This window comes from Myripristis murdjan, chromosome 8 (genome assembly GCF_902150065.1).
Source record: "Myripristis murdjan chromosome 8, fMyrMur1.1, whole genome shotgun sequence".
Classification (NCBI taxonomy): domain Eukaryota; kingdom Metazoa; phylum Chordata; class Actinopteri; order Holocentriformes; family Holocentridae; genus Myripristis; species Myripristis murdjan.
Genome location: NC_043987.1, coordinates 28,713,306 through 28,736,714, shown reverse-complemented (window position 1 = coordinate 28,736,714; position 23,409 = coordinate 28,713,306). Strand labels below are relative to the sequence as shown.

General features: G+C 41.6%; 1 protein-coding gene across 1 annotated transcript in view; it reads right to left on the bottom strand.

Annotated features, from left to right (window-relative positions):
* Window positions 1-23,409, bottom strand: part of LOC115364033 (protein shisa-6) — an 82,472-nt gene that overhangs the window by 57,650 nt on the left and 1,413 nt on the right. Inside the window, 2 exon segments of the mRNA XM_074933721.1 lie at window positions 923-1,012; window positions 19,772-19,929. Coding sequence (XP_074789822.1) covers window positions 923-1,012; window positions 19,772-19,929 — 248 coding nt within the window.

The window sequence follows — 23,409 nt, the reverse complement described above, 5'->3', positions numbered from 1 at the left end:
GAGTGTTCCTTACATGACATGAAATGCAGCAATAGGTAGCTTTTTCCGGGTTAAACTGCAACTTGGTGCAAAAACAGAGAGGGGATATGATTTGTTTTGCATGACGCACCAACGGGTGGTTTCCTCGTCGACTATTAATAGCAGCTCTGGTCTGGTCTGTGGCGATGTGCTTTCAAACTTTCAAAGGCAGAAAAGTGGAGCAGAACTGATAAAAGGTATTGGTGTATTAAGTTCAATTTGGAAATAGGTCTGAATGAACGAAGATGATTCTCTCTCTCTCTCTCTCTCTCTCTCTCTCCCTCTGCTGTCTTCTTAAACCAGTGCCATCTAACAGTCTGTGTTGACGAGTGCGTATGTCCCCTGTGATAATGACACTTGGACACTTTTTGTGTGTCTGCATGTGTGAAAAAGCGAGAGAGAGAGAGAGAGAGAGAGCAATGCCTCATTTTTTATTTCTTTGTGGTTTGTGTGTGTGTGTGAGAGAGAGAGGGCGAGGGGTGTATGGATGCAATATGGACACCATGCACTCCAATCTTCACCAGTGCATCCTCCACTGACACTAAATTCAGGGGAAGGCTCTGTCACCAGCTTGGGTTGGATAATTACTTTTTTTTTTTTTTTTTTTTTTTTTCTTAAATGTACAAGTCATCCTCTTGGGTTCGATACTCGAAGCTGTTGCACTGGTCAGCTTTGCAGAAACCAAAAACAGGTGGCCCGCTCGAAGCTAGCGCCCGAGCTCGTTTTCACTGGTTGCACGTCGGTGTATCGCACACACTGCTGCGCGCCGCGATTTTGGCAGAAGGAGGACGACAGCATGACACAGCGGCATCACGTGCGAAGCGATTTTTTTTTTTTTTATTCTTGAATTTGTAAGAGCTGCCACGAATCCCCGGACAAACAGACGACAGGGGGTGGACTGTACCTTTCAAGTGGCCGCGTCCCAGAGTCACAAACCCGGAGGAGATGTAGTTGTGCATGTCCTGGCTGCGGAAGTTCTCCTTCCCATAGTGCCCTGTTGATTAAAAAAAAACACATATTGAGACAAATAAATATTACACCTCAGTCTCCCACCAAAATATTGAGAGCAAGGGACATTGATTTTCTCTTTGCCAGACCTTGGTAGTCCATCACTGCTACCGATAAGTGTCTGTATTTCATTCCCCTGTTGTTTCGGCCGCCTCGTGGAGGAGCAGCTATAGACGACAAGAATGCTAAATGAGAATGAAATGACATAAGTGACTAAACCGACTCTCAGTTGGGATCATTAGCCCATCTCAGCCCGGGATCACAAGGCTGCGGTCGGTAGGATTTGGGACTTTAATGCGATTTATCAAATGCCCCTTCTCTCTCTCTGTGTCCACTGAGTGAAATATGAAATTTAATCAGACGGCAGAGCGGTAGGGTTTTTAACTCTAACACCGAGAAAAGGAGATACTTGGCCTTTTTGGTGCACTTGATTTTTTTTTTTTTTTTTTTAAACAGCTTTACTTTCAGAGATGTCGGAGCGCTATAATTTAAGGATTCCAGCTCGTGTTCCCACTTCAGGTGTACGTCCTTTTGGATTTCCCATGCCGTTTGAAGATCACTCTATAGCACAATTTGTTCCAGATCACTGTTGGTTCTGCTCGAGACCAATCCTGTAATTGAGAGTGCCCGGCCGAACACAATGGAGCAAGACAAGGTGCCTGCCAGCGCTCTGACAACGCCCATTTGTCCTGTCAATCACGCAGCAAAATCTTTAACACGAAATAACGGCACGGAGCGAAGAGGAGCCGAGGAGGAGGAGGAGGGAGGAGGAAGAAGAAGAAAGGGAAGCCGGTGGGTCGGGTTATCGAGTCGAGCCTCTCTTTTCCTCTCTCTCTTCTCTTTCTCTGGCTTTCTCTCTCAGTCCCACTGTATATTAACTGGCAAACAATTAAATGTCTCCATCTCCACGGAGCCACTTCAAAGTCAATAGCATCGCTCAGACCTTTGGGTCCTTGGAAGCCGAGATCGAACAGCATTTCAAATTATCATAATGAGAAGAAACACCTGGGACCATGAGCCTCGGTCTTCATCACATTGATGGTTGGCGCTCCGAAGCTCATGTTTCTGCTTTTTCCTTTCTTTCTTAATTTTTTTTTTTTTTTAATCAAGCCAACAGGATAACGGTAAACTGATTACTGAAACACTCTGGTCCCCACTGTCAATGTGGGCCCTCTCTTCTAGGAAATTAGTAAATACTTAAGAAAGCAAGGAATTAACTTGTTTCCCTGCGTCTAATTTCTCTGTATACGAGTTATCTGGAGCTGCTCGCCGCTGTAATATCAATGTAGATGATCCAGCCGAGCGCCTGAGTCCATGTGGTGTCTAACAGGCTGAAATACTGATGATTCATAACCTCAGCATGCTCCAAGGACAGCGCCCCGGGGCTGGATGCAGGTAGTTTGAGATGCTGACTGTGATATAACTGCTCCCATGCGGCAACACGAGCCTATAGCCCCTTATTATATCAGTAAATGTTTCTCAAAATAGCCTTATCTTCACCGGGTAATGAAAAATGATCAGGCTGTCCTCTTAGAGAACAGCCATACGATTTGATGTAAAAATTCAGAAACAAAAAAAATAAAAATAAAAATAAACAAAAAAAACAATTTCTGTGCAGGGAGACATTTTTCATCACATTCAGGAACGAGCAGCAAAGCGCTTCATTACACAGATAACGAGTCCCTTGGTGAAAGTGCAATTTACAATTTCATATTTTAACTGCCCTTGGGCCAAAAAAAGTAAACATCCAAAGCTTTCCAAAGCAGGACACAAATTTATTTTGACGCGTCTTGAATCAGGAGTGTGTCCAAATTTGAACACTACTGTATATTACCATTACCGCACCCCAGAATAATGGATTTGAGGCAAATAACAAATCTGTCTGACACTCACAAGCCATACTCTGATTTTTTTTTTTTTTTTTTTTTTTTAAAGCAATTACTCTGTCTCAGCACTATCACACCGCTAAAATAATCTATATGGCTTGATAGAAAAATGTCAGCTCTGATCTGCGGAGGGGAACTGCTTGATGAGAGATGGCACGTGGATACAGGGGAAGAGAAGCCAGGCTAAACACCCGTCTCCTTCATATCTTAATTAATTAATCGCAAGAGACAATCAAATTTATTTTTGGTTTTATGGGGTTTCACTGAATAATCGACTAGTTGTCAGGCGACTAGTCCTCTATTTGCAATTTTACCTCTGTACAGTAATCAAATTTTTTTAATACTCCGATAAATTCATTAACTCCATGCAACATGTGGACATAAATGTTTATTGGCCTGCGCTCACATTCAAAATCCATCCCAATCTTGTATTTCCAGGAGTTTTTAGTGTGTAACAGTGATGCACACAGTAGCTGGGTGCTGTGTAACGTTATAGCCGCGGCAGAGAAAAAACGGAGCCGCGGTTTAAAACCAAAATGAAAAGCGATCGAGTGACACGGACGACCAAAAAACGTGTTGAGTGACAGCTTTCCCCTCGGCGTGCACAAACTGCGGTTTGACTCTGCTGAATCTGACCGCTTCCACCTCAAAGGCAGCGTGGGGAGGGGGGGGGCTACGTTCAAAATGCACCTCAAAATGCTACATGGAGCTTCATCGCTGTCATTATACTCAGACAAAAGCACTTGGAGTGTAAATCGCCAGAGGAATTTCAAGGTAAGAAAGTCCCCTTCAGTATCCTCACCGTTTTTCACAGCCACTGTTGACAACAGGTCAAGTTTTCTGGTTACAATATCTTAATCTTATTAATAGCACAGTCAGTATAAAAACTAATCTACTAAATATTTAGGGGCAAAAGTCAGTCAACTCAAAAACTCATAAAAACTGGTTTAATACACAAACGACATGTTCTGCACGGTGCCGGGCTCCATGGCAACAAAACAAAGTCAAATCAACAATAACAAATCAGAGAAATTACCAGCAAACATATATCTATTCACTCTCGCCTATTTCTTTTGTGCTAAACAGAATTTCCTACATTTCCCACGTTTCCATGTTTTGTTTTATTGTAGATAACAATCACAAGTCAAATCGGCTGCATTAATTCTATGACCCATTTTTATGTGAATGGGCTCAATAATACGAAGCATTTGTTAACCTACAGAACAGTCACACACACACCTCACACACACTTCAGAAACAGACCAGAACTCTAAAAACAGCGGATTAGAGAAGCACCCGAACCCGAATCCATATTCAGCAAGGAACGAATAACGGCTTTCTCATGAATAAACTACTTTTACGAATATTTTTCTAAAACTTTGGCTTTAGATGATTCATGTTCATCCTTAAACTTAGTAACACAACACAAAAAGGCCACATCATAAACAACACACATACAAACTTCAGAACCAAACAGGGAACATGAGCCAAACAGCAGTGAACTGGGCTCGGTAAATGCCCGTCGCCCCAAAAGCATGATGGGAAACTCCACTGAGTGGCGTTCACTCAGATGTCAGTCAGCGACAGAGAGAGAAGTCCGACATGTTTTCTCACAGCGAGATTTCTTCTGATTTGCAGAGACGATAAGTTCGGTTTCATAAACACATACAGTGTTAATAAGCAGGAATTTCAGCCATTTTCTGTCTTTGTGGTTTAAAAAAAAAGAAAAAAAATCACTTCCAGTTTGAGCCACGCCCATTTTTTCCCCCTGAATCTGAATTATTTTGCCCCAAAACAAATACAAACACAAACAGTGGTGCCCCTACAGCAGATATTATAAAACATCAGTAGTTGTGAAAATGAATAGTCGTGAAAATGAATAGTCTTGTGTCTGTGGTGGCACAAATAACTGCAACACACACACACACACACACACACACACACACACACACACACACACACACACACCAAACAAGTCCAGAAATTTTGCTGTTCGCCTACATTTGGTTTGTTGTGACTTTATTTGGACCACACTGACATGGCGGCCATTTCCCCGTGACGTCTTTAATTCTCTTATCAAAAGGATGCTGTCGTGCTGCTGCCCGTCCAGGCTGCATGTCTGATAATCATTTTATCGTTCTACCACTTTCCGATTGGCCGGCAAATGAGAAAACAACGGGTAGTGAATATCCGGAGGCGCACGGGGTCGTATTTCAAGGTAAAACGACGTGCGATCATCCATTCCAGCCGAGTCCTGCTCCTCCTGCTGACTTTCCATTTCTGATCCATCACTGTCACGGTGTAATCCACAATTATCACCGGCGGATTTCACTCCATCATCATCATCATCATCATCATCTCTGGAGCTGGTGCCTCCACTGGTGCTGCAGTCTGCTGTTTCTAATATCTTCACAAATTTTACAAGTGAATCTTTTAGTTTTGGCAGCTTTCTGATCACGTCTTGCTCGTACTGCCACCCCGAAAGTTTTCCTCTCGACGTTTTAACACTAAATTGTACAAGAAGCTGCTGTTATGTTATGTTACAGTGCAGAGTGTGTGACTGTGTTTTTATTTTGGTTTTAATGAACTCGAGCCGGGGCGCCGCCGTGCTATTGGAGGAGAGACAGACGGCGACAGAACAGGCAAAGAAGAGCAGAAAAATGTAGCAGCAGCAGCAGCAGCAGCGAGCCAACTAATATAATTAAACGGCGCTGGTGCCAAATTTGTGCTCCCCGTCAAAGTTGTATTTAAAAAGTTGTATTCCCCGTCAAAGTTGCCTATATTTTACCAGCCGGCCCTGCCCAGCGTGCACGTACAACCGAGTTTTGGGAGCAAATTATTCAACTCAGAAAGCACAGGGTTATCCATAAGTGAGAAAATTAAAACCTGCAGCAGCTCTAAGGCTCAACGGCAAAATAAACAAACAAATAACTAATGATTAAATGAATTAATTCATAAATAATGAATAAAATTAACTAATTATTAAAATGATGCACAGCTAAGAATGGTTGTTTTGTGAGGGAAACTGGTGAAATTTACATAAATGATGATAGAACAAATAAAGTTGGTGGATAATGGGAAACTGTGCAACTTAAAGCCACATATTGGGAATTTCCCAGTTTGGGATCAATAAAGTAAATCTATCTATCTATCTATCTATCTATATGAATTTTCAGTTTCTCAGTTGAATTAATTCCAAAAACAAAGGTAGTTATTGATTGAGGCCAAAATATTCACTAAAAAGTCACTTGTCTTGATTTGCATGATCCAAAAGGTGCATTTATGATCAGAGGATCAATACGCTTGAAATCTGTATTCCTTATTTTTTGTATTTAAGTCACACCTCCTTACTTATTACTATAAACAAATTATTATTACAAACAGTGCCACATCTGCTCATTTTTAACTGAGGTTTCCCAGACCCATTTTCACAGCATCACACAAGCTTTACTGCACATATTAAAGAACAGAGAGCAAGATTATTGGAATTCATGTTTGGCGTCTCAAGGAAATTGAAGAGCCGATGCACAGCCTTTAAAGTATTATCCACACTAAGAGACACGTTTAATAAGCCTTCAGTTTATGCACAGCATCAGCTCTGAAAACACTGAGTGTAACAACGGGATTAAGTTTCTGCCACGTCCTCGTGACGCTTTCACTTTACCGATTCGGCGCATAACTTCTGTTGCATCTTGTCCCTCTCTTTGTATTATCTCTCTCATCAGTCTGGGCCGCAGCGCTGTCCACTTCACTTGAGATTTTGTCCAACTCATCCCTTTTGATTGCTTATTGTCAGTGCCAATTTTTTAATTCAAATTACCCGTTTTAAATTATGTATCGTATGGAAAGTCGTGACAAAAAAAGGGCCGGGAAGACAGAATAAATTACACACAACACGGAATGACTGACGCCCGAGACAGCGGCAGGCAGTGCATTTTATACTCCTCATCTCTCCGCATCACAGTCTTTCTCATATTTAACGTCAAATCTGTTTCGTCCTCCCTTCATCGTCTCATCAGTAATCCATTGCCTTCCCTCAGCCTGGAGTTTGACAAGCTAACTTATACAGGAAGACCGTCTAGAAGAAACTGAATATGTAGAATATACATATTCTCAGTTCAGTGATTACCGCTAGTTGCAAGGATAAATTCCCTTTACCAGCCAGCCTGAGGCCACATCATCACCTCAGATGTGCCTGAAGTAACTGCAACCACAAAAACCAGAACTGCAAGAATGACGATGAAGGGGTGATGGAGATTGTGACAAGGAACCCAAAATTAGCACCGTCTTCCAGCACTAATCCCAACATCGCCAAGGCCTCAGTGTCCGCAGATCAAGGAACGGTTAGCTTGCCAATCTGTGAAACGAACGCTGCCACGATGTAGATCTCAAAAAGCTTGGAGAGCGAGGCGTCGTTGAGTCGATGATGCGAATCGTATCGACTCGACTGGCCGAAACCGAGTCGACGTGGATTACGGACTGTTCTGGATTGGGACTTTAACCCCAAATGCCACAGAGAAATGGAAGTGGAAATCTGTGAGGAAGACCTGCAGCAGTGAAAGCCACTAATGGGATTTGCACCCTCTACCTAAAGGCTGGCCTCTTTTTTTCCTTATTCAAATTTGGTTTTTGTCCATCACGAACAAAACAAATCGATAAATCAATATTTGGCTTCATTATTTATGACTGAAGGAGTGCAGTGCAACTCAGTGTGTCAGCTGTAATAATAAGTTGATGAATATATGAATCATTACACACAGGCTACATGAATCACAGCCCTCTATAATAATTCCAGGGTTCGCGCCCATTGGCTATTTATTCATGATCAGCTGTAGGAAAGTGGCAGAAATATGACTGTTTAACGGTCATGATTCATGCTCATCATTTAGGAAATTTGTTTATTTATCTGGTTTAGCTCGCCTTAAACCGGCGGCTTCAGCAAACCCACTTAAAAACACAAAACAAGTTTTACTTTGACTTTCTTGTTTAATTTTCATTGTACAAGTTTGATAATGGACAAGCTGATACTTTGGTTTATCTTCATTCAATGTGAAAGGCGAGGCGCTAACAGCCTGTAGGCAACACTGACTATCAAAGAATGAGCTCACACACGTCGATATACGTTTGGATTCGTACAAATGGGACAATGAATTTAGGAAATACCCCATAAGATGGCATTGTTCAGTATACGACGTGAACACCTGCAGATTAGGGATGGGTAGATTAACCAATTCGTATAGAAACTCAGACACACACGGGCACGATGCGAGTGCATTGGCAGAGCAGCCATGAAGAGATACAAGTTTTTGCGTCTTTGCATTGATAAAATCCGATGCACTTAATTACTAGATGTTCTATGCCTTTATTTTGAAACATCACCCATTGAATAATTTGATATGTTGGACTATATATCTCCTATGTCGACTGATGCTGAGCAGCAAACAAACAGCAACATCACCACAAACTAAAGAGAGATGGACAACTTGACAAATATAATGCAATTTGAAAAATGTGCCATGCTGCTGTAAAGTACACTGGCAGCACAGCTAACCTTCTTACACACCTGAGACGGCGACATAGCAGCCCCAAAAATGATGAGCAAAGTAGTGCAACTTTTTTGAATGCTCCTCTAGCTAACAGCTCTGCTCATTCAAAGACAATAACAAACCATATAGCTTTCTTTATCGGTAAAGATATCCAGCCCTTACATGGCTGAACACTTAAACAAGGCCTGTTTGTCAAAGGGCATGATTTTATTTGGTTAATAAAAACCAAACTCATTGAATTGCATTGCGTGATTCCTTTGCATCGTCATATCGCATCGAATCGCAGTGTGTTGAATCAAATCGTTGGAGTATAAATCGAGTTGTGTTGTGTTTCTCCAATGAACTCATCAACATTTACTGAAGAGTTATTTAGTTTCTTGGCTGTCTAACAACTTTTGAATTTATACCTGAATCCTCATCGTCCCCGAGTCAAATGGAACAACCTTGGAAATTTACATGATTCATATAAAGTAGCTAGAAATTACTTTTAAACACGCCTAATAACCTATCGAGCGTTGTGTAAACACACATGCAGAGAAGTGATTTTGGTGATTAAACAGGTACAGACAGCGGCACGGCGGCATCCATACCGAGGTTGTAACACACGGCTGAATGATGGCCCTTTCAGACAGAGCACAATAGCTGCCCTGCTGCTCTGTTTCAATGAGAGGCGAGTGGGCAGTCTGGCAGGCAGAGTGTCAAGCACAGTCAAACCCGTGAAACTGTCATCTTCGTGTTCATCTGATGTACACACACACACACACACACACACACACACACACACACACACATGCCAGCCTGTCAAAGTTGGACCACCCTGAACTTTTGAGGCCGCAGTGAGGAGTTTCAGTTTGTTGTTGCGCACGGGGCGACAATATTCAGACATTACATCACTTGTTTTTGAGGAATCGCTCAGCTTTTTACGGTTTGCATTCTCTAAAGCGGTGTTTCTCAACCACTGGGTCGGGGCCCTTTGGTGGGCCGCGAAGCATCATCCAGTCGGCCACAAAAATGTTTCAAGTTGAAGCTAATTTTCCAGCAAGAACTGATTTTAGTAGAGAACAATATTGATAAAATGTATGCTTGAAATTCAATGTTTTAAACACAAACTAGGCATAATAGACAGATCATGATCTTTACAACATCATCAATTTGAAGTACTAAGATAATAGCCTAATTAGAATGGAATAGAGATTATATAAAATAAGCGGGTGTTGGGCCCCACCCTGTTGAAAATACAAATAGGTGGGCCTTGGAGCAGAAAAGGTTGAGAACAACTGCTCTAAAGGACAATCTCACATTGTGTTCATATTAATGCTTTTCATCTGAAATAGTTTAGATTGCATGGTTCTACACCACAGAGATCTCATTTGCTTCAGTGTAGCTTGAATTTTTGATGTAAGGGACATTCAAGTTGTTTTTTTCTTAAAAATGTGCTAGGTTAGACTGGTGTTTAACCTTGGAAACATATATTTAACACATATTTATTTAATGAATGTGGCCTGGCACTGTGTATGCTAACTACAATGATGTTTTTTTTGTAGGCCAACCAGGAAATCTGCCATGATCTGCCACGGTTCACTGGCCATGACCCCACTGGTCTCAGAGTGTGGTTTCAGTGTGTTTACCACAGGTTCATGATGCACAAGATTTATATTTATAGTAATATTGATAAAAGACTAACAATACAGAACCACAGCAGAGGTTGCATTTCAGTGTTACAGGCACACAGACACTCAACATTTCTTCATCTAGCAGCCTAACAAAAGACTGGCTACAGTTGAAAAAAAAAAAAAAAAAAAAACTTCAGCAACTTCAGCTGGGAAAAAATAAACTATATAATAGTGCTACAACAAAGAGGCTTTATTGCAGACTATTTACGATGTAGTTATTTTGCAGCACACCAACTGTACTTCATTTGTAAGGTAGTTAGCCATTTGTTAGCAACGTTACTAGGAAACATAAAAGCCTCAAACTTTACAAATGGGATTTTAATGGTGTATTTTATCTTAAGCTTGTCTTCATAACAGACCTTGCATCAGGCTTTTAAGCAAAGTCCCACTGAAATCATAATTACTTCTCAGCCAGGAGGGCCCATATGACTTCCAAATTTTAAGCCTCAAAATGAAACGACAGCAAGTCCTTCATGCGTCCTAGAAAAGAAATGTTATTGGCTTTTATCGAATGTTTTATGTATAATGAAGTCTTTTAGCAGCCCTCACGGATTTCGCAGACTTCTTTAGGGATCATTGCAGCTTGAATTACTTGATTTCAAGGCAGCTTTTCTGTTAAAAAAAAAAATAAAAATTGTGATGCGTTTTGCAATGTTTTGGGGGCATTTTTTTTTTTCAATAAATGGAATTAATGAATAAGTGAAAGATGCAAAGACACTTTCAAATGTTTCGGTTTGTTTGTTTCTTAATAATTTCATTAGAAAATAATACAACTTATTCCAGTGAGAACAAACTGAATAATAACAATTTTACCTTACATGCTTAATAACCTAAATTACCTCATTCTGAGTAGCCTGCTTTTTACAAGATATAGTTTTTGCTCTTGTTATTTTCTCTCTCCTGTGCCTCACTCAGTGACTCTCTCTCCATCTCTGATTTATATTCCACATCCAACTTGATATTTTCAATCCAATTTCACAGCATTTTTAAACATTTTATTTGAGACTTTTTTTTAATTCTAAGCCTGTTTTCTTTCTCTGGCACACAGTTTGTCATGCAAGGAAGTAGAAAAACAAGGAAATATGTCTGAAATATGGCTTGACGTTTTTGGTAAAATTTGGGGTAAGCAATGAAGATTCATGAAATTTGCAGGAGTGTTGCAGTGCTTGGACAAAAATGCAAGGTAGCAAAATATTCACAGGATTGGTTGAATTTGCGTTAATCTTTGCAGTTGCGGTATCATGAATTCCTGCAGGTATGTTTTTAGGTCTATCACCCACTCCGATGACGTACAGATGACTGTTGGACCCTCAGTCCAGGGTAGGTCTTTCTTTACTCCACGTGTGCTTGTACAAGAAATAAAAGCTCAGAAACTCGCAAAGAGAAACTATGTTAAAACTTAAAAACAACAATTACACAGGTGAGGAGAGTCTCTGCCCGCTGACACATCATCTTTTGAAATGCCTTCACAAAGAGGCGCAGGGGGATAAAATGCGCCCAGCTGAATTGTTATGGACCTAAAAGAGCTATTGATGTTCTTAAGTGTAAAGAACAGGTTATCTTGTGCTTAGTCTTGTGCTTCCAAAATCCCCTCTCACCAATAAGCTACTGATGTGGATGAATAGTGCACGCAGATCATTCACTCTCCCAGCTGACACCAGTGCCGGCAGCAGTGGTGTCATGACTGACAGCGCTTTAACAGAGGCCTGCCTAACAGGTCCAAAGAGCTCTTCAGAGAGAGCTTTCAGCCCCAGAGGTAGTTCCCACTGAAGGACATAACACTGGATGTTTCCTCCAACCCCCATGCATGAAATGTCTTAGGAGAGGCTGACCAAGAATGACCACTCCTCAAAAATTTAATGATAAGAGCAGATCACTAACATGTACACTAAGTGGGAATGTGCTAGCCCCATCTATGGCAGGCATTGGTGAAAACAAAGAGCAGACTCAACTGAACAAATAACTGCATTGACGTCTCTCGAATGATTCGCTTTTTAGCATGAAATGGTTGGTTGCACTCATACCCTGGAGAGTCTTTACCACGCCCATAGACAGTCCTGCATTCATCAATTAATCTTGATGTGTTACCCCAGACAAGGCATATTCCCTATCATTGCTTCTGGGACAATGTTCCTGCGACAGCACCACTAGCGGTTATATTATTTCCTTATACTATAGAGCTGGCATGTAATCCATTGGCCACCAGAATGACCATCTCCTCTCTCAGGAAGGATGTGACTGAGGAGAGGGAAAGTGTACAGCAACCTTTTTGGCCATGGCCAAAAATGATGGAGTATGTCCACAGTCCAGGAAAGAATGATCCTCAGGCAACATCAAGATCCATAGCGGACAGTGTTCTGCCTTATGGCAAACAGATCCACGTCTACCTTCCCACAGATCTGGTTTGCTATGTTGGGAGAGGATGCCTCACAACATGAGGTTTGTTCCCATGTTTGTCATGTCTATAATATGTAGATCCTGAATAAGATTCGCTACCACAGGTCCTCTACCACCTTCAAAAGAAGTACAGAAGAGCTATCGTGCCACTGCGAGCTGGGGCTATCGTCGAGCCAGATGATACTAATAGCCCATGGCCTCAATGTGCGACAACAAAAAGTATTCCACAGTTTCCACAGTCATGCCAATAGCCCCACAGTGTTGACCTATAACCTGCCCATCACACACCGCATCAGTGTGAATGCCAGGTAAGCCCTTAACTCCACCTCAGACCTCAGTTAGTCCTGTCTGGCTTATGGGTATTCGGTGGCCCATTAGTACCTGGAAACTGGCCCTGACAGACCCACAGAGGCATGATCAAAGACTGGAAGTGACAATGGAAACAACTGGCCTTGGCACAAGGCCAACATTTAGCGTGACAGTGGAAAGCCAGCTTTTGAAGTCTGCAGTGCTTGTTTATGAAGGCCTCTATGGTCCAGTTGTCCATTCTGACCCATTTCCATTTAACTATGGAGCATAATGTTGAAAAACTATCAGGATACCAATCTCCTGAGGCAGTTTTCCCCAGCTCCTCCACTTCGGGAGGCTTCCATGAACGCCAACACATAAGAAACTACTATGTGTTCAGTGGTGTCCCTTTCCCCAGTGTCAGGAGTCCCCCAGTTGTCTAGATCCATTCTAAATGACGGAGGGTTGAACAGGCCCTTCTCTCACTGCTGGTGGACCTACAGAAGTAAGTAATACTTCCTATACCTCCTGTGAGAGGGCAGTTATACTCTCTGGCAAGAGCACAATCAACTCTCTCGCTCTGTTGACTTCCAACTGACTCTGCCACTGAAGGACCCAATAAGGGCAGATCAGCACATTGAGCATCATGTCCAAAATGGTTGGAGAGAAACTGCTCAGTCAAAGGCATTGCTTGCCTTAGAAGATGTGGCCAGTTATGGCTGAATGGACAGTCCACAAACACATCTGCATCACACTTGAATTTTAAAGAACTGTGTCCCAGCCTCTGCTCTGTGCTGCATAGCCTTGATGAAGCTCCCCTTTCCCTTTCCTTGGACTTTTGGTTCCTCCGACTGGAAAGAATTTTTGTGTTTCCATTTCCACCTCTGCCTGCCATGTTCCTGAGGCAGAGAGGGAATGTGAGAAATAAAGAGTGTTTGGGGAAATTTGGAGCTCTTAGAGGCAACAGTCACATAGTTGAAGAGATTTGCACAAAGCAGGACCAGTGACACGTTGCGGTTTCCTGTTCAAAGTAAGACGGACAACTTTGTCGAGAACAAAGAGAGGATGTTGGTCATAGTACCTCCTCCAAGTTTTCCAGGCGTTCTACTCTGTTCATAAGAGAAAGCCTAGAAACGAGGTAATTGCTGTCCATACTCAAAGACATCCATCTAATGCCTGAGTGAACTGCTTTCATCAACCAAGGAAGTGGACTAGGGATTAGACCCGCAGAGGGTGACTGAGCAACAAACCTTGGCTGAGACTCAGCTAGGCCGACCACATAAGGGCCCCGATCTTAGATGATATGTGGGAGAGTGTGGAGGCGTCCTGGTCAGAGCCCTTGATCGCAAGGCTCCAGTCTTTGGCCTCAGGTCATCAATGTGGATTGGAGGTCTGATGCCTTCCAACTTGACAGTGTGCTGCCTGGCTGTCCATTTTTCTCTTAGCTTTACTAATTGCTCAGGGAAGTGGAAACCTATTTTTCTGCACTAAATACAAACAGAAGAATATTTCAACAAGATATTCCACCTGGCAACGCAGTCAGTGACGGTCGCCAACAACCTGGGACTGCTGGGTGCATCTCCGTCATGGCTGAGGAAAGACAAGCCTTCCCTTTTAATTGACGAGATTGATTTCAGGATTGAAATTGAGTTTGTTGCAATTTTTGACTTTTCGGTTTATAATGAAGCCATGTTGTCATTGTGTCAAGTGGTCAAATGGTGTAAATTTAAAGACAGAATTTAAAAACGAATCAGCATTCCTGATTACTTGTATGTTCGGCCACATTTTCTTCTGGTTTTATTTAACTACAAACAGAGACAGGTTTTATTCCTGACTGAACAGATGCAAACAGTGCCACTTCTACACTCTAGCAGTTACAATGGGCAGACTGTGACAGTCAGATGAGTTGTCATGTCTTAGTCAGTAATATCATTTCAAAATATCATCCAAAGTTGTTGACTTTCTTGTCAACTTCCAAAGGAGTTATAACTAAAAATTTAATCCAACTGCTGTGAATCAGTGATAAAAATGATTCCCTTTCTCTGCCTACAAAATGTGGATGACTCAGGTTTACTGCAACCGTGTCAGAAACACTTTAGCATACAAAATGGAAGAACAGAGAACAAGGTTATTGAACTCTTGTTTTAAATCTTAAAGAAACTGAAGCGAGAATACAGACTCTTTAAAAGACTAGTCATACTTTAAAACATTCTTTTGACATAATATTTGCTCTGAATCCTGAATGTTGATTCAACAAGTTACCTAAATGCCATAAACTGGTCATGTTTTTAGTTCACATTCAGAACGAAAAGAAATGCCTTATGTTATCGCTGTCTTTTCTATTGTCTTCTCATAACACTGTCCCATTTAGTAGCAATTCTGTAAAAGAGAGTAGTAGATCGCTTTGGTTTATTTAGAATTGTTACCTTGGTGCCAATTTTTGTCCCTGAGGCCTAGAAAATAGATCGGAGAAGGGGCTATGGATTGGGCTCTGTCCGTCTGTTGCAATTTGGAGCAATTTCTCAAACTCTGCTCACTTGGTTAAGACAAAACTTGGAAGACGGATGGATTTGGACACTGGGGGTCCAGCATTTTGAACACAAACCTTGGCCAATTACAGCGCCTTCACCAAGCTGATAGGGCCCTAAACTTCATGCTCAAGCTCTTGGACACAGCTTTGTCAATGCTGATGAACCTTTAGGGAACCATGCATTTTTACATTGATACTAATTCATTATCACTTTTTGATCATTTACATTGTATATCAAGATGTGACAAAAGAGATTGAACAGAGTAATGTGCAGCACACTATAACTTGGCTCAAGCATGTGACAGTATCAGTGTATATTAGACTCTTCTCTATCATGTTGAAATAAATCCAAATCGATCTATGTCTTCCTTTCCCATGAACTTCCTGTTTTCTTACAGTGACTCAATAGATGGTGCTACTCAAGTGCAGCTATCCTGCTTCCTCTGCCTGAGGACGTATGTCTTTTGTAATAAGCCTTGACCTTCCTCAGATGAAGCAGAATATGTGAACTATACAACATGTCACAGCGGCCCATGTAGCCTGCAGTTTGCTGAATTCCTCCAGTTGCAGGATATCTAAAGGTTCTTCAGAGGCTGAAAGGAACAACAAAGTCTTGGAGAGCAACATCAGGTTTGACTGTGGGAGTCTGAGAGGAGCACAGCACGTGGACTTTGTCACGTTTGCTGTGCACACCAGGCTTGGAGCCAGGTTTTCTGAAATAAAACATGTGGCGAGGGACGATGATACATTTGAAACAACATCTGTGAGGATGAGAGAGCCTTAGTGGCAAAGCCTAAAGAATCACCTCAGCCTGCATGGATTAATCCTGTGATACACCCAAACTTAACAGTGAGACATTCAAGTTTGCTGGCTCTATACTCCGCTGTGACCATTACCTATAGCCTCCCCACACCCAAGCCTGAGAGCTCATCTCCAGACCAGACAGACCTGCAGCTCTTTCATTCCCCTCAGAAAAACGACAAAGCCTCAACCTTCTAACACAAGGATGCTTGTTCCCTGCCAATCGACACCAAAACTAAAAAAACACCATGATGGAGATATCAAAAGCCTACAGCCTGAAAAGGATCATTCCTGGCTGCAAAAGCTCAAAGCTTCAAAAGCTGCATGCTGCTTATTTCTGCTCAGCTGCCCTGAACTCAGAGAACATCGGGTCTTCAGCTCGCAGGGAGAAGTTCTCCAGCTGGCAGATGGTGACCAACACCAAAATGTACTTTTTCACTTCATAAAATGAAAAACAAAGTCTTAGTAACATTTGGTTTCATGATCTGGCATTTTGACTGCTGTTCTGTAGCAACTGTTTCAACTGTTTTACCATTAGCAAGAACAACACACACACACACACACTCTCTCGCAGAATGACACACAAACAAATGCATACACTTGCAGCCACAGACATGTGCATCCATGCATGTGCAAAACCCCATGCTATATTTATTTTTATTTGTCTTCATATTCAAAACAAAGACTTATCTGGTCTTGACTGATGATTATAATTATTGAAGTTGTTGCTGTTGTTAATATTGTGATTATATGCTAATGCCAAGTGTCGATAAATATTTAATACTGAAGCCCAGGCGCACTAAAAGCAACATGAAACGGCGCTTTGAGGAGCGGAACAACAGGCAGCTACACCTGTTTCCATTTCTTTTCCTCAGTACCTGTTAAGTAAGGGATGTGAAGTGTTTTCAACACTCTCCAAGACTTAGTATTACACTTGAGACACAACGTCAAGTGGAGGGGAAAAAAAAAAAAATGAGTGCAAAAATCAAAGCAGATAACTCATTTTTTGTTCTTCCCTACATTTGCTGGAAAATTCCTTTTAGTACCTCTCATTTCCATTTTGTTTATTAGGTCTCTATCTATCTATCTATCTATCTATCTATCTATCTATCTATCTATCTATCTATCTATCTATCGCTGAATTTTGTTTCCCAATCTGGTAATTATTAAATTTATTGTTGACAGTTGATGTGCTTTGTCATTTGCACATCGGGGAAAAAACAGAAACACAGGTTTTCACTGTTAATTTCAAACAACTGCTAACATGAATTTGTCCTGGGAAAACAATTGTGAATCTCATCTTCCCTGGTGTGCCTCCCATCCCTGCCTGGACATCATCCATCATCCATCATCCACCCTCCTCCTCCTCCTCCTCCTCCTCCTCCAACTCTCCTCCTCCTCCTCTTCCTGGATGCACGCTGCCCATTCTCTTCATTCAAAGCCATTCCTCCATGCAGCACAATGCCAGGGCAGTGTAAGCAAAACACACTAACAAGGCCGCGCCACAGGTCGGACAATGAAGGCAACTTTTCTCCGCGTGTGGAGAAGCATGTTCAAAATAGCACTTTCTGGTTTAGCAAATCCCAAGGAGGGAGGCGTTTGGACTAATCCCCTACTCCATTTTTTGCAGGTTACAACTGATACACCCTAAAATACATATTAATTAGGTTAAAAGCACACACACACACAAAGAAATATCCCAGTTTCCACCAATTTTTGAGAAATGCATAATCCCTATGCGACTGATTAGCAGACTGGAATTTTACATTATGATGACTGTAAAAGCTTTAGCACTGGACCAGACTTTTAGTGCAGTTATAGACTCTTCAAAGTGACTTCTCATTTATCCCCCACTTTGAATAACAAAAAAAAAAAAAAAAAACCTTTGATTCTTTTCATACCTCATCCGTTCTCAAAGTTGCATTGAGGCACAAAATTCATAGCACTTAAGTTGTTTGTATAATATCTGAAAGTAACATTAAAGATAAGCTAAGTCAGACAAAAACTCATGAAATCTTAAAATTGTTTTTTTTTTTTCTTGAAACAAGTGAAAACAATTCTACCAGTGGGATGAAATAATCACACTTGTTTTTGATGTGGGAATTTCTCCGGGAACAAGTCTAAATATGTTGAAGCAAGACCGATAAAGGCAGATCTCTAGGATCAAGAAAATGACACTTACAAGCTGATTAGCATTGGCAACGAGTGGGATTATCTCATTTCAGTGGCAGATGTCTTCACTTGTTTTGAGAAAAACAAGAAGAAAAGAAGAAAAGCAAGTGGAGCTAAATGGTCATTACTCATTTTTTTTTTTCAACTCCACCCTCCCCAAACATCACATGTCAATCAACCAGTGTGGACAGCGTGGCCACATCACTTCCTCGATCTCTCGATTCCTCTTTTTTTTTTTTTTTTTTTTTCAATTTATTCCAAGCAAAGCACTGCTGCTGCTGCTGCTGCTGCCAGAAACAAACCATCGCTTCCTGTGCACCAGAGGATTTTGCCCAGGAGGGATCCACCACACACCACCAGGTGTTCAGAATGGCAAATGTTAAAACTTTCATGAGCTGGGAGTCGTCTGAATCACTATTAGCTCATATCAGCTGCCAGTAGAGATTATGAAAAGTATTATTTATATATATATTTGTATGTACAAAATGGCACATGGTATTAGTTGAAATGCTGCAGAAGAAGCTTGTTGGTGACTGTGTATGGATGTGGTGTCATCCACTCTCCTTTGGTAAAACAAGAATTTAGGCAGAAATAACTCCTTGTTACATTTCAATTCCATAAACTGTCCACACCAGCAAAAAAAAAGAAGTTTTTTTTTTTTTTTTTCCCTCTCTTTCTTTCCCTGAAGTCAGTGCAGGAAAAGCGTCTCACACCCCATGGTGCAGTACAGCATATATCAGCTCTCCTCTGACACAATCCCTGGGTGATGGGCGGTGGCGGCGGTGGTGCGAGGGGTGGGTGGGGGCCAGCGTGGAGGCGGAGAGGGGGTGCAACTTTGACATGAGAGTGAAACATAACACTGTTGAATCTGGGACACCATACTAGGGCACTTAGCAAACGAGCTGATCCCCGGAGCAGGGATCTGGAGACCGGATAAAAGTAGGAGGAACAGCGTTGCGAGACAGAATTATCTCTGGACAAAAAGCATGTGTCTCCCGCAGAAGATGTTAATTTGCATCTCAATTTTTAGCCAATGCTGAGTAGGCTTATGGGACCCCAGCATGAGGGAGAGGAGGATTCAGCCGGGGCCTTGCGTTTAATTTGCTATATATTTCTTTATATATTTCCTCTTAAGAAAGCTTAGGGAAAAAAAAAAGCTTAAGGATCACAGCTGGTCCATCTATTTCAGTTCAGAGCGTCAATCAAACAACGTCATGACAGATTTAGAGAGCGAGAGGCTCTCCCTTTACAACATTTAAGCCTTGCACCATCATAATAACACTGCATATTTTGTATGGAGAAACCGTAGAAACTGCTGTACACAGACGTTAGGGGTGTATTTGGATTACACAGGAGGTTTTTTTTAAGCAATCATGACACACAGGGCTTCCAAAATGCAGGTTTCATCATCTGATCTATTGATCTGCACTGAAGCAGAGCCGGTTTACCTACCGTGGTTGGAGGGCTTGGTGTGAACAGGGGTGTAATGATTCTTGGAGGTTCTGACCGGTGTCTCATCTTTGGGCGAGCCATCAATCGCTGCAATGTTTTCGTGCTCATACTGAGATATTGGAATAGGTCCTTGTTGCCTCAAAATGTCTGCCAGGGCTCTGAAACGAAAAACACACAAATAAAAACTGTTAAGCGATTTAAAACAGGAGTGTTTCCTCTTTTGCAATCGCCAGAATTTATTGTGCTCACCGTGCCCCAGAAGGCCCACCTAATTTACTTAGCTAATTTACTGGTTCCAGTTTGAATAGAAGTTTGGAGCAAAGCACAGAGGAAACCTTAATTACATCCACAGGCACCGACGAGTTAGATTTTCAATACTGAGGAACACAAGGTACAGATGAATCATGTTATTTGTGCTGGAGTTCAGCACAGGGCTCGTTTATTAGAGTAAAATCAATGTCTTTCCTTTGAAGGCATTAAATAAAAAAGAAAAAGCTCAAACTGGTTTTTCGCTTTTGTTATAAGCCACCACCGACGTTTAGGAGGGACAGCTTCAGTTGCTGAGATGAAAAACGTAGGTCTTCAGTCTTAAAGGAGCTAAAAGAGCAATTTAACTGTGTCAATGTCAACCTAAAGCAACCACACTTTTCCATAACTCTGTGACTTTGGGAGATATACAGTATATTAATAGCATTTCCCTTCCAGGATGAGCACACTTTAACCATATCTTCTTCACAGATAGAGGCGACCTGATTTTAAATCGTCCCAGTTGGCCGCCATGTCTTATGTCGCAGCAGCTCAGCAGCACGCCTATTTCCACACAATGTGGGAGAAATATGGATGTTTCAAAATGCGAGTTATTAAGAAAAATGCTGCAAAGTTTTATCAATGGAAGGATGAAACACACATGAAGAGAATTTGATAGTTGTCATATCAAATCAGAAAACTGTTGGTGTTTCAGTTTCAATGCTGTGACCTTTTAAGTAAGTAAAATGCTGTAAAATGCAAACTTTTGGCATTTTCCACCACTCCTACACTGAACCCTCTGTGATATTGGTGCCATTTTTGCCAATACCCAGTTGTCTCGCCATTAGCCTCATCTTTCTCAGCTCTGCAATCTGAGAGCGAGGCATTATTCTCGCCACCGACCCATAAATTGCATCTTGGTTTGCTCTGGAGAAGGTGATCAATAAGGCCCGCTCAAATCACTGGCCTTAGCTCTCACTCACTCCCATTTCTTGTGGTTTGGTGAAGGTCACAGATCAAACAGCAAAGCTCTGCCAACATCTCAGCATTCTGCTCACAATCCTCCCCCAGCCGCCGAGGTACAAGTCTAAATCACTTGAGTGAACGACCGGAAATGAACAGAGGAGCTTCACTTTTTTTTTTCATTTTTTCATTTTTTTTTTTCACCAAGTAAATAGCTAATCCCATGTTCCACTACTTCTTTTTGGTCACGGCTGTCAGCATGAATGTCTCCAGCAAGCCACTGAGGTCTATTCCAGCAGACATCATTATGACAGCACTATGTCAAACGATTTGGAGGGGGGTAAAAAAAAAAAAAAAAAAGAAAGAAAGAAAGAAAAAACAAATCATAAAAAAAGCAATTGAGCGCCCACCAAGGCATGGCTTCGCATTCACTCGTCCTTGCTTGCTCTGTGCCTCTTCCCTCTCTAAACTCTTGTGGCCACTGCTCATATTGAAGTGGTGGCATTAAGCAGCTCCACTTGAAAGCATGCCCCATGGCTGGGATAGGAGCGCATTAAGAAGACATAAACTTCAGCGTCTCTTCATTTCTCAGTGCAGAGATCGAAAAACTGCTGGATCAGGATTTTTTTTTTTTTTTTTCCTTTTGTGGTTTGTTGTTTCAGATAAAAAAGAGTCTGTTGCAAAGTTCCACAAGTCCATATGGATATAATAAAACCTGACTGTGCTACCTTTTGAGAAGACATTTGTGATACTACTCTGTTACATTTTTATTGACCTTTGAGCAAAATAATCAATCTGGAAAAAAAATAAAAAAAATAACAGCAACAAAAACAAATTGATTCGCTGAAAGGACGTCTGCTGTGATTTTAGCACAAGGGCTTGGGTATTCCTAACAAAAAGTTGTCACTTTGTTTCTCAGGGCAACAAAAGCTGACTAATCTCCCTTGACATTTTAAAAGCAGCAGGTGCCCAAGCTGCATGACCCAGGTGTAACAATGCTTGGTTATCCTCATACTCAAGTTCCTGGCTTTGGCTGAGGAGCAAGAAATCCTCCTCTTCACTGGCCACCATGGAAATCAACTGACTATTGGATAACAGCAATGACTAAGTGACTATGATTTCTCTCCCAGAGGGTGATAAAAAAAAAGAAATACAAAAGATGTTAATCAGATTTAACCCCTGCGAAACAACGTCTCACAAACTCAAAAGGTCATGTTAAAAAATGCCACGTTATGGTTTTCTTGGAAGCCTGGCTAAGACAGCAACTTTATGCTTCATTAGCTCAAGAGATGTGCAGCAAATGCTGTCTGGAAGCCCTTGGTTACAAAGAGTCAACCTTTGCCCCTCTGACCCAGCTGGCAGCCCAGACCGCCCTGGGTGTCGTCTGCATAACAGGCCCATGTATGCACCATACAACACCATCTATAATCACTTATGTAGATGAATGGTTACTTATGCTTACAGACTCAGTGCAGACTCAGTTCTCTAGATTCTTGTAGAAAACAGTCATACCTTGTATTTAAAAAAAAAAACACAGGTAATTGCTGAAATTAACAAAGAAAAAGCAAAATCAAGTATAATAATCCGGTTTTAGGCCATCATTTGCTTCCCTAACATGTTCACTGCCCCTCGACATAAATTCTGCATTTGTCTAGACTTGCACCATTCCTCCATGAAAAAAAAAATAATAATAAAATATATATTCCATCATTTGCTGTGGTGGAAAACTGCCCCAGGTCTGCTCAGCAAGCAGCATCAGACTCTGTGTTCAAATGGCCTGAGCTGGTGGCTGAGCTGGTGATGGGGAATGTTTTTACATCGCTCCATCACGCCGTAATGTCCATCAGCCGTTTCCTGTCCACCGGCGAAATTGTGTGAGAGACAGGGTGACCATCAGGGTGAAAGATTTTGAAAGGAGTTTTGTTCAAACCCACAGAACAAAAATCTTAAATTGGAGTGGAGACCCCGGTGGTTCCTGCTGAATTACAGAGAAATGTGGAGGAAATGATGCACATGAAGACATCTAGGTATTTTCTATTTGCTGTAATGCTGCAGCCATAAAACAGTGGTGTCTTGGGTTTGGATATTTTGCTCATTATGAGTGTGATGTGGCTTCAAAGAAACGTTGCAACCAGCAGATACAAAATATCTTTGTGACACTGCAACATGGAAAACAATGTTTTTCTAACTTGGAATTAACTTCAGTAGAAATTCAAGGCAAAATCAGAGTTCAGGAGGTTAATTGGCATTCACTTTGTCTTCCAGGGTTGAATGGACTTACATCAATGCCTAGAACCCCCCCTCATCCACCACCCACCCCGAACACACACACACACACTCACTCACATATACACACACATACTGATAAAGAATGGAATATAAACCAAGACAGGTACTTTTTTATGTTTTTTAAGAGCATAGTGGATTTT